Source organism: Stenella coeruleoalba, assembly GCF_951394435.1.
Source record: "Stenella coeruleoalba genome assembly, chromosome: 3".
Taxonomy (NCBI): domain Eukaryota; kingdom Metazoa; phylum Chordata; class Mammalia; order Artiodactyla; family Delphinidae; genus Stenella; species Stenella coeruleoalba.
Window position 1 is genome coordinate 42,186,304 of NC_137148.1, and position 12,444 is coordinate 42,198,747.

The 12,444-nt window shown below is 40.5% G+C and overlaps 1 protein-coding gene across 3 annotated transcripts in view; it reads right to left on the reverse strand.

Moving 5' to 3' along the window:
• Positions 1-1,924: 1,924 nt before the first annotated feature.
• CDC20B (cell division cycle 20B) overlaps positions 1,925-12,444 on the reverse strand; it is a gene marked incomplete at both ends in the record, with an annotated part of 62,572 nt that continues 52,052 nt past the window's right edge. The window contains 3 exons of one of the 3 annotated variants that reach the window (XM_079916773.1): positions 1,925-2,025; positions 7,656-7,761; positions 8,267-8,392. In XM_079916773.1, coding sequence (XP_079772899.1) covers positions 1,925-2,025; positions 7,656-7,761; positions 8,267-8,392 — 333 coding nt within the window. Of the gene's footprint in view, positions 2,026-7,643; positions 7,762-8,266; positions 8,393-12,444 lie in introns of all 3 variants that reach the window. The other 2 variants (XM_079916772.1, XM_079916774.1) reach the window with 2 other exon arrangements.

Sequence of the window (12,444 nt, forward strand, 5' to 3'; positions counted from 1 at the left end):
CTAAAATTTTATAAGGTAAAAATTACTAGCACTACCAAGCAGATTTTCTGAGTTTAAAAACAGGGAAAAGAACAGAATGTATGGCAACTTGTCAGGAGAGTCCTAACACCCCTTGTATTTACTATTCCACTTTTCAATTATCAAGGCTTTTATTTGGTTTTTTTTTTTTTTTTGAGGAGGGGTATTACGGGAGTGTGTATGTATTGGTAAAAACTATTTATGACAAAGCAAATAAATTAATCAACATATGTTAGCTGACACATGCAAAACATTCCAAAGGACACTAAAAAATATAACATCTTGACACTAAAAAGCACGTCATCTTGTTTGAGCCTCATGACAACACCATGGAGAAGGCAAGGCCAATATCCCTCAACTCCTCAATCGAATTGTCCGGAAGAAATAAGCATGTTAAAACTTAAATAAACAAAGATTCACATAGTAACAAAAGATTTTTTTAAAACAACTAGAATAGTTATATTAACACAAAGTAGGTGATACAGACTGATGTCAAGAGTTAAAGCCAGGTAACATCATTTCAAAACACTTCCTGGAGAGGTCAGGACTTATGTGAAGGTGCAAAGCAAAAGAAGAGAGGAGCAGGAATTCCAGACTAGAAAGAAGAGGTCTAACAAAAGCATAAGGCAGGAAATCACAAGACTTAGCCCAGGGTTAACACAGGAAGGAGTGAGGATTAACGTTAAAAAGATAGAACAGTGGGGCTTCCCTGGTGGCGCAGTGGTTGAGAGTCCGCCTGCCGATGCAGGGGACACAGGTTCGTGCCCCGGTCTGGGAAGATCCCACATGCCGCAGAGCGGCTGGGCCCGCGAGCCATGGCCGCTGAGCCTGCGCATCCGGAGCCTGTGCTCCGCAACGGGAGAGGCCACAACAGTGAGAGGCCCGCGTACCCCCCAAAAAAAAAAGATAGAACAGTGGCCTGATCAAGCTTGAAGAAACCTTAGCAGCTATCAAATCCAAATTCCTATTCTTGCAAATGTTGTGACATACCCAAGGTCACTCAGCAAGTTTATTGCAGAGCCATAACTGGTACAGGTCCCCAGCTTCAGGTTCTGGGCTCAGGACTCCGAGGTGGAGGCCTGGGGGGTTAGGTCATGGGAGTCATTGAGAGTCTATGAGCAGGGGACGGGAGGACCAGCACGATGCTTTTAGAAATGTAACCTAGCAGTAACGTGGAGACCCATGAAGAATAAAGACAGGAAGCCAGTTAGAAGGCAATTACTACAAACTGGTCATCAGGTATGCAGGACATTACAAGGGTAAAACAACAAACAGAGAACAAGGGGCAAACTGAACAACCAGGAGGCTCCCTGAGTAATGGGAGGACCAGGATAAAGATGACACCATGATAAGAGAAAAGGGAGTCCCACAGAAGTCCTCTTTTTGAGAGGAAATAATACGCATGCTTAACATAGAGTAGCACTTTAATCAATGTTTTTCAAGTGAATAAGTTGTGTTTTTAATGTATTGAGTTTGAGCTAAAGACAAAAAAAGTATCTCAGAAAAGAAATATCCAGAGACAGACAAGTATGAGGCTGGAGCTTGGGAGAAAAGCCGAGTGACAAAGAAGCGTTTAGAAATCTTTGCTGTAGATAGTCTTGTGACTATAGCAGTGAAAATGCACCTCTAACGAGGAAAAGACAGAGAGAGAAGAAGAAGAAAAGGGGAAGAGGAGGGGGAAATCAGAGAGAGAAGCATAGAGTCAGAGACGGTGTCTGGGAAATGCAATGGAACGAAGCAGAGCAAGTGAAGTAACCTGAGAAGGAAGGTCGGGAGAACAGGCATTCACCTCAGGAAAAGCACGTCATCTTGTTTGAGCCTCAGGACACCACCATGGAGAAGGCAAGGCCAACATCATTATTCTCACATAGAAATCAGGAAGCTGAAGCTGAGAGGGGCTGAGTGACTAGCAGCAACTCCACACACAGGCCGTGCCATCAGCTGCGGCAGAAAAAACCCGGGTCTGGTCTGGACTCAAAGCCAGGTGCAGCACTCTGCCTCGGTGGCCTGTGGGAAGAAGGACAGGCAGCTCACGTTCCACATGTCAAGGGCTGTTGCTGAGGACAGGGAAGCAACCTAAGCTGGGGCCAGGAATCCCATCCAGGATAAAGGGCTTCTCCAAACCCCTGCCACATTCAGGGCTGGCGCTCCCACTGCGCCTTTACCATGGAAAACACCAGTCAGGGAGGGCTCTGGGTAACACCCTAAAGTGGCTAAGGTTTTGCTTCACTGTTGCCCTTCAGAGCTCTTCCCCCTTGTTTTGGTTCCCTAAGGCTGCTGTAATAAATTACCACAAACTGCACAGCTAAAGACAACGGAAATTTATTCTCTCACAGACCAGAAGTCCAAAATCAAGGATTTGGCAAGCAGGGGAGATTCTATTCCCTGCCTCTTCTACTTTCTGGCAGTCATTGGCCATCCGCAAATTGTAGCCACATCACTCTAATCGCTGCTTCTGTGGGCACATCATCTCTGATTCTGTGTGTCTGTTCTCTGTGTGCCTCTTATAAGGACACTTGGCATTACATTTAGGGCCCATCTTGATAATCCAGAATGATCTCATCTCAAAATCTTCAACTTAATTACATCTGCAAAGACCCTTTCACCAAATAAAGTCACACTCACAGGTTTCTGGGATTTGACGTGGATAGCTTTGACGTGGACCAGTTTTTAGCTTACCACACCCCTCATGCCTTATACAATTATTAGTTCTATCTTCTCTAACCCACCAACACCCAGGGATTACCATGGCTGTGCTCCTACCACACACTCTATCTCTCTTCTTATCCTTCCCTGAAAGTCATCCTTTTGGGATCTTGGTTTCAAGAAACTAATCAAGGGCTTCCCTGGTGGCGCAGTGGTTGAGAGTCCGCCTGCCGATGCAGGGGATGCGGGTTCGTGCTCCGGTCTGGGAGGATTCCACATGCTGCGGAGCAGCTGGGCCCGTGAGCCATGGCCGCTGAGCCTGCGTGTCCGGAGCCTGTGCTCCGCGACAGGAGAGGCCACAATGTTGAGAGGCCCGCGTACCGCAAAAAAAAAAAAAAAAAAAAAAAAAAAACTAATCAAATAAACTGATGCAGCTTAATGGAAAAGGACCCAAAAATCTGTCTCACAAAACATACATGAGTCTTTCATATGGAATTCTGAAGACAATACCCTCTTTCTATTATCTATCTGATCATTTCTCAAAGAACACTGTGTGGAACAATAGTTCTATACGAGGTTGATAGGTATTAAAAATGAAAAGAGTCTTTAATGTTCACATTAATTTGGAAGCTCCAAGTTAAGAAAATTATACAGGATTCCTTATTTCAAAACTGCTATATGCATTAGAAATATTTGGAAGAAGAGGCTATAATAGGCAGCATTTCTGAAACTTATTTCACCAGAGTCCTTTTGACTTGAACATCTCAAACTACTAGGGTTCCTTGGAAAATACTTTCCAAATCTATCCTAATCCAACAGTAACTTTCACGATCAAAAACTTCAGGCCAAAATCCACAAAGCTGACTCCGTGAAAGAAAGCTGGGACTGGGAAGATGAGAGGAAAAAAGAGGTTGGATATGTTTTTGACTGGGTAGGTATTTGGAGGCACAACTAAAATCAAATGAGGTGGGTGGCCACCCCCTCATAGGAGGAGTACTGCTTACAACTCAATTGAGAGCTGGAATTTCAGAAATAATCTTGTTCTCTGACACAAGATTCTCAACAGCCAGGAGTGCAGATACACTATCCCACTCCCAAAGGAGACATTTCTTAGATACTTGGGGCTTTTTCCATCTAAACACATAACTCCCAATGCTCTCCTTCATGCACACACACACGCACATACACATACACACGTGCACAGACACACCACCAAGGAGACATGGGATTGGCCCTAGGCATGTTGGTGCATTAAAAATGTTTAAATTTATAGATATAATGCCGTCTTCTTATTTTACAGATGAAGAAAAAATTTAAGAATATCGAGCAATTTGTTTAAGGTCACACAGCTGATTAATGGCAGAGCCAGAACTAGAATCCAATTCAATGCTTTAACTGTTTACCACGCTCCAAATCCAATGCAAAGAAGAATCTCTTTTTCTAATGAAGGCCAGTATCCATTAGTTTTTAAAAATTAAAATTTTTTTAATTTGAGCCATATAAATGAAAAGCAACTTAATTTAGTTAGGAAAATATAGATCATTAAACCAATGCTTTAAAATTAAACCTATTCAATAAATATAATCAGTGATAAATACTCTTTCATTCTTTATTATGATGTGTTAAGATGAAGAGGAAGGAGGAAGAGAAAGTGGAAAAAGGAATAACAGGGAAAAAATCCCACATGTTTTGTAGAGCAGGCTTTGAAAAATATCTTGACTTAAAAAATGGAGAGCTGCTTCTAGAACTTGTTAGGAATATGGCATTTGGATGGAAACAAAAACATTCTTGAAATACATTTTTCACATTAGTGACAATCTTAGTTTACTAGATAGTGGGAAATGCCACCTTATCTCAGATGAAGGTCCTCTTTTAGGATTTACATCTCCACGTGCCAAGAGTACTGTCACTGAAAGCATTCAAAGTTTGGTTTTCTTTATGCAGCTGCATCCATAAATGAGACCACATACTGACGTATGTGCAATGGACTGATGAAACCCAGTCAAAGGCCAGATCTCACTTATAGACTAGAAAGTTACCTACCGCTGTTTCAAACCTTGGAAATTACAACTCTCGGGGGGGGGTGGATAGGAGGGGGAATTATAAGGTATCTTTCTTCTGTAGTCAGGTGGGTGAGACCTCTTTAACTAAAATTTTCCCCCAGAGAATTATGACTGTGGGTAACAGGGTGAGACTTACTAAGGGCATGACCACAATCTAGAACAGCTTTTTTCCAGCTTTATGACCACAACTCATTGTCAAAACTACATTCTATGCAGTGACCCCATACATGGACATGCAAATGTACTGATAACTATGACAAAAGTTATTCACAAAATAATACCTACTTTTCCATTTTTCCATTCTATACCATTCTATTTCTTTTTTTTTTTCAGTGCTGATCTTGACCCACAATGGAAACATTGACAGACAGTAAAAACACATAGAAGCTGAAGACCTCAGCAGCCCCATGCCATGTGGCAGTGCCCCCTGAAGCATGTTCACCAAGCAAGAACCCCAAGATGCTCCCATACAAAGATTTCCCAGATGAATTTGGGAAACAGAGAATGCTGTAACTCCTCTTGGAGATTCCCAAAACACATAACGTATCAAAGGCTTTGAGACATTCTTAGGAAAGAAAAACTGTTCTTGTTTAACCCAGAATTTCCAAATTTATCTGACCACATGATGTGTGTTTGTAAAACAATCTTCCTGCTAAACACTTTGGGGAAATCTCGTACACAGCAGAAACTACTGAGTTAGAGATGAAAATTAGTGTCTAAAAGTTCAAAATTAACTGCAACTTCTCCAGCCAAAAGCATTTTAAAGGAAGGAGAAAAGGTTAAATGTACCTTTGGATAGCTCTCTAATATCAATGAAAAAAATTCACAAGTCATTAAAACTAGAAAAGTATAACTTATTAAGGACAGAGAAACAAAAACGCACTAAGTACATTCCTTATTCTAAGCATCAGCAAATGGTTCAAGTATCTATCAGTACTCCCACCTAGCTGATGGACCTATCTAGCTGCTGGAATTATAATTTTGTAAAGAACTGGGTTTTGAGGCTTGATTTTAAGTGTTTGTCTAAACTGAAAAGGTCTGGTGAATTGTGATTAAATATATGCAAAGGACCAACTCATGCTTCTCCTGCACTCTTGCTGGTACTGAAGTGGCTCTGTCAAGAGCTGCCTGTATTTTTTTTTTTTAACGTCTTTATTGGAGTATAATTGCTTTACAATGACGCATTAGTTTCAGCTTTATAACAAAGTGAATCAGCTATACATATACATATATCCCCATATCTCCTCTCTCTTGCATCTCCTTGCCATCCTCCCTATCCTACCCCTCTAGGTGGTCACAAAGCACCGAGCTGATCTCCCTGTGCTACGCGGCTGCTTCCCACTAGCTATCTATTTTACATTTGGTAGTGTTTATATGTCCATGCCACTCTCTCACTTTTTCCCAGCTTACCCTTCCCCCTCCCCATGTCCTCAAGTCCATTCTCTAGTAGGTCTGCGTCTTTATTCCCGACCTGTCCCTAGGTTCTTCAGAACCTTTTTTTTTAAAGATTCCATATATATGTGTTAGCATATGGTATTTGTTTTTCTCTTTCTGACTTACTTCACTCTGTATGACAGACTCTAGATCCATCCACCTCACTACAAATAACTCAATTTCATTTCTTCTTATGGCTGAGTAATACTCCATTGTGTATATGTGCCACATCTTCTTTATCCATTCAACTGTCAATGGACACTTAGGTTGCTTCCATGTCCTGGCTATTGTAAATAGAGCTGCAATGAACATTGTGGTACATGACTCTTCTTGAATTATGGTTTTCTCAGGGTATATGCCCAGTAGTGGGATTGCTGGGTTGTATGGTAGTTCTATTTTAATTTTTTAAGGAACCTACATACTGTTCTCCATAGTGTGCCTGTATTTTTATTCACCTAGTCACACAGTATAACAGCTGAAGGATATATACTCATTTTGAGGCTAACCTGAGCTCCAGCCAGCCTGACCGCAGAAGCAGGAAGTCTTTCTGTTAAGGGTGTTTTGTTGTGGCCAATAACATTCTCAGACTCTCCAAAGAGAGTCATGGTATTATCACTACCTAATATTGTATATATTTGGTTTTTGTCTGTCTGCTCCCACAAAAGTGTGAGCTCCATGAGGGCAAGGATATTGTCTGTCTGGTTCACCTGTGTATTCCCAGTGCCATAAAAAGTGCCTGGCACATAGTAGATGCTAAATAAATAAATGTTGAATAAATAACTTCCAGGGATGACCAGAAGACAAGTTGAGTGGCAAGAGGAAGAAGATAGAATATGTAATCAGAGGTCTACAAGAGACTGGATGCCAGTGCTCTGTTCCTTCATTAGCCAACACTTCTGTCTCCCTATTTCCCTAAGCCCCCTTTAACATTTCAGATTGCACCAAAGAGCATTTAACGTTCTTGAGGACAAGGCCCGGGTCTTGTTCTCCATCATGGGGTCTTGCTCTCAAGAAGTAACCAGTAAACATTTACAGAACTACTCTGACAAAGAACAGCAGTCTGCCTTGAAAGGGCAGAGGCTCCCCAGAGTCTCACAGTCTGGAATGGTCTCCCCACATACAACAATGTCTCGCCCTTTTCATACTTCCTTATCTCCCACACATTTCAGCTCTGCTGGTTCTTCTGCAAAATAGGGTAAGATGAGTCATAATGCTAACTCCAGAGTTCGGAAACACATTTTGAAAACTGTCCACAATCATCACTGCATACACGAATGCAAGAAGACATGACAGTTATAAGTGATGAACAATCAAATTCAGAAACACTCACACCAGAGGTGTGGTGGGTGTAGGGCTTTTTCCTCTGATAAAATATATACTTCAAAGAACCAGAAGGAGAAAGTCTTCCATTCATGGACTTTTCCACCAGTAGCAGCTCACTTTGCAATAGGGACATGGAATTTTACTTACCTATTTACTTACCAAAAAACCCACGTGACCTGGCCAGAGCAGGACAGGACCACACAGTCACATCATTCTTAGGAGACCCTTGACCAGTTGCGATCTCCTTTGTCTTAGGTAGCCAGACTAGGGAACAAATCTGTAATAATGACCCCCAAAATATAGAATTACGGCAATTTCTGATTCACTGAATGCATTTTAAACTGATTCTAGGCAGTGTGCTCTGTCCACGTCTATCCTCCAGTCCATACGTGGGGTTAGGTTATTAGAGGAATTATGTTAGTTCTAGGAAAGTTTATCCCAAGGCAACAAAAGACTAAATATACAAATAGGCTTAGGCACAATGAACCTATGAACTGAAGTGGGCTATGATCACTGTCCAGGAACAGTCAGACTACTCTCAAGTTTCTCAGTCAAAGCAGTGCTGAGAAAGAAGGGAAATGAAAAAGAAAGGACACACAAGTTAAATTAACTTTCAACTCACAGATGAAGAAGGTTTTACAAAAAGAAACTCTTAGGAACTGAAATTCCTGTAGACTTAGCAGGTAAAGAGAGGTGTGTTTGGGTCCTATGCTCTATCGTAAGTTATTTTCACAAGATTCTGGAAGACCAGAATGAAGGTAAACTCCCTGAGAGACATTTACCTGTGAGTTTGTGCTTGGGGTCTGGATGCTCTGCTCAGTATTGATGTCCAGGATGTGTAAGTGTCCATCCTTCATTCCTCCTCCAACAGCGAGGATTTCAGACTGCCAGGGACACCAATCCATGGCCTTTAAAGTTCCAAATAATTACACAGGCAGGTCAGCTTTGGAGAAGGTGAAATCATGAATGAGCTGCACGCATATAAGCAGAAGCTCCAGAGCTCTGTCCCTGTGGCAGATTTCCAGGACCTCTGATCCAAAGGCAAGAGCTACTTTACTCTCCAGAGATTACTTCTCAGGGACTAGAAATCACATATTGGTGCCTTCTTCAAATTTAGATAACAATTGCAAATATTTTAAACATAGAAAAACCACACAATAATATGTTTGAAAAACTTCATTCAACACATCCTCTGGGGCAAAAATCTGCTGCTGGAAGAGTTGACATGTGCCCCTAGCATCTGGTTATAAAATACAGTCTTCCTCTGGTTTGTCTACCTGTGTCCTTAGGTTCTAGGTCAGAGAGGGAATAGAAAAGAATGGAGAGCTATACATGCTTGTTCACAACACAAGAAAATCTGATGTATTTCAAATCTTAATACATTTTAGAAAATAAAATTGCCTTTTCTTTAGTTATAAATTGTTATTGTTAATTCTGAAAAACAGAATTTAATATTTATACTGATAATTGAAATGACTAATAACAGTAACTTTAAAAAACATTTTAACAAATATTTCAGTCATATTTATCTGTATATCCTTATCAATCATCCTGGCAACTATTCTCATTTTTACATATTATCTTCTATATGTAAAAGTATTTTATAAAGTACTAAGCATGATGTATATACTATTTTATTTTTCTGTTGTTTTCACTTATTATATGGCTTTCCATGTTTATTTTTCATAGTTATCATTTTTAGTAATCCCACAATATTCCATCACGTTATTATACTCTAATTAATGTTTGTTCTAATTCTGGACTCAGGTTGATTTTTTATCTTATTTTGGTTTGGTTTGCATTGGCTTGGGCTGAGTTTTTTGAAAAGAAGTGGATTTGGGGGGATTGTGTTTTTGTTGTTTGTTTTTATAAAGAATACTTTAATAGGGTTCAAGATGGTGGAGCAGAAGGATGTGTGCTCACTCCCTCTTGTGAGAGCACTGGAATCACAACTAACTGATGAACAATCATCGATAGGAAGACATTGGAACTCACCAAAAAGATACCCCACATCCAAAGACAAAGGAGAAACTACAATGAGATGGTACGAGGGGCGCAATCACAGTAAAATGAAATCCCATAGCTGCTGGGGGGTTGACTCACAAACTGCAGAACACTTATACCACAGAAGTCAACCCACTGGAGTGAAGGTTCTGAGCCCCAGGTCAGGCTTCCTAACCTGCGGGTCTGGCAATGGGAGGAGGAATTCCTAGAGAATCAGACTTTGAAGGCTAGTGGGATTTGATTGCAGGACTTTGACAGGACTGGGGGACACAGAGACTCCACTCTTGGAGGGCACACACTAAGTAGTGTGCGCATCGGGACCCAGGGGAAGGAGCAGTGACCCCATAGGAGATTGAACCAGACCTACCTGCTAGTGTTGGAGGGTCTCCTGTAGAGGCAGGGGGTGGCTGTGGCTCACCACGGGGACAAGGACAGTGGCAGCAGAAGTTCTGGGAAGTACTCCTTGGCATGAGCCCTCCCAGAGTTGGCCATTAGCCCCACCAAAGAGCCAGGTAGGCTCCAGTGTTGGGTTGCCTCAGGCCAAACAACCATCAGGGAGGAAACCCAGCCCCACCCATCAGCAGACAAGCGGATTAAAGTTTTACTGAGCTCTGCCCACCAGAGCAACACCCAGCTCTACCCACCACCAGTCCCTCCCATCAGGAAGCTTGCATAAGCCTCTTAGATAGCCTCATCCATCAGAGGGCAGACAGCAGAAGCAAGAAAAGCTACAATTCTGCAGCCTGTGGAACAAAACCAAATTCACAGAAAGATAGACAAAATGAAAAGGCAGAGGATTATGTACCAGATGAAGGAACAAGATAAAACCCCAGAAAAACAACAAAATGAAGTAGAGATAGGCAACCAGAAAAAATTTTTCAGAATAATGATAGTGAAGATGATCCAGGACCTTGGAAAAAGAATGGAGGCAAAGATCGAGAAGATTCAAGAAATGTTTAACAAAGACCCAGAATTATTAAGGAACAAACACCTATAAGAATTAAGGAACAAACAAACAGAGAAGAACAATACAATAACTGAAATGAAAAATACACTACAAGGAATCAATAGCAGAATAACTGAGACAGAAGAACCTATAAGTGACCTGGAAGACAGAATGGTGGAATTCACTGCTGTGGAACAGGATACAGAGAAAAGAATGAAAAGAAATGAAGACAGCCTAAGAGATCTCTGGGACAAAGTTAAACAACATTTGCATTATAGGGGTCCAAGAAGGAGAAGAGAGAGAGAAAGACCCGAGAAAATATTTGAAGAGATTATAGTCGAAAATTCCCTAACATGGGAAAGGAAATAGCCACCCAAGTCCAGGAAGCACAGAGAGCCCCAGGCAGCACAAACCCAAGGGGAAACATGCTGAGACACAGAGTAATCAAACTGACAAAAATTAAAGACAAAGAAAAATTATTGAAAGCAACAAGGGAAAAATGACAAATAACATACAAGGGAACTCCCATAAGGTTAACAGCTGATTTCTCAGCAGAAACTCTACAAGCCAGAAGGGAGTGGCACATGGCACAATATATTTAAAGTGATGAAAGGGAATAACCTACAGCCAAGATTACTCTACCCATCAAGGATCTCATTCATATTCAACGGAGAAATCAGAAGCTTTATGAACAAGCAAAAGCTAAGAGAATTCAGCACACCAAACCAGCTCGAAAACAAATGCTAAAGGAACTTCTCTAAGTGGGAAACACAAGAGAAGAAAAGGACCTACAAAAACAGACACATAACAATTAAGAAAATTGTAAGAGGAACATACATATTGATAATTACCTTAAACATGAATGGATTAAATGCTCCAACCAAAAGACACAGCCTTGCTGAATGGATACAAAAACAACACCCATATATATACTGTCTACAAGAGACCCAATTCAGACCTAGGGACACATACAGACTGAAAGTGAGGGGATAGAAGAAGATATTCCATGCAAATGGAAATCAAAAGAAACCTGGAGTAGCAATACTCATATCAGATAAAATAGACGTTAAAATAAAGAATGTTACAAGAGAAAAGGAAGGACACTACATAATGATCAAGGGATCAATCCAAGAAGAAGATATAACAATTGTAAATGTATATGCACCCAACATAGGTGCACCTCAATACATAAGGCAACTGCTAACATCTATAAAAGAGGAAATCGACAGTAACACAACAATTGTGGGGGACTTTAACACCTCACTTACACCAATGGACAGATCACCCACACAGAAAATTAATAAGGAAACACAAGCTTTAAATGACATAATAGACCAGATAGATTTAATTGATATTTATAGGACATTTCATCCAAAAAGAGCAGATTACACTTTCTTCTCAAGTGCACACGGAACATTCTCCAGGATAGATCACATCTTGGTTCACAAATCAAGCTTCAGTAAATTTAAGAAAATTGAAATCATATCAAGCATCTTTTCCAACCACAATGCTATGAGATTAGAAATCAATTCAGGGAAAAAAACGTAAAAAACACAAACACATGGAGGCTAAACAATACATTATTAAATAAGCAAGAGATCACTGAATAACAAAGAGGAAATCAAAATATACCTAGAGAAAAATTACAACGAAAATACAACAATCCAAAACCTATGGGATGCAGCAAAAACTGTTCTAAGAGGGAAGTTTATAGCAATACAAGCACACCTCAAGAAACAAGAAAAATCTCAAATAAACAATCTAACCTTACACCTGAAGGAACTAGAGAAAGAAGAACAAACAAAACCCAAAGTTAGTAGAAGGAAAGAAATCATAAAGATCAGAGCAGAAATAAATGAAAGAAAACAATAGCAAAGATCAATAAAACTAAAAGATGGTTCTTTGAGAAGATAAACAAAATTGAGAAACCTTTAGCCAGACTCATCACGAAAAAGACGGAGAGGACTCAAATCAAAAAAATTAGAAATGAAAAAGGAGAAGTTACAATGG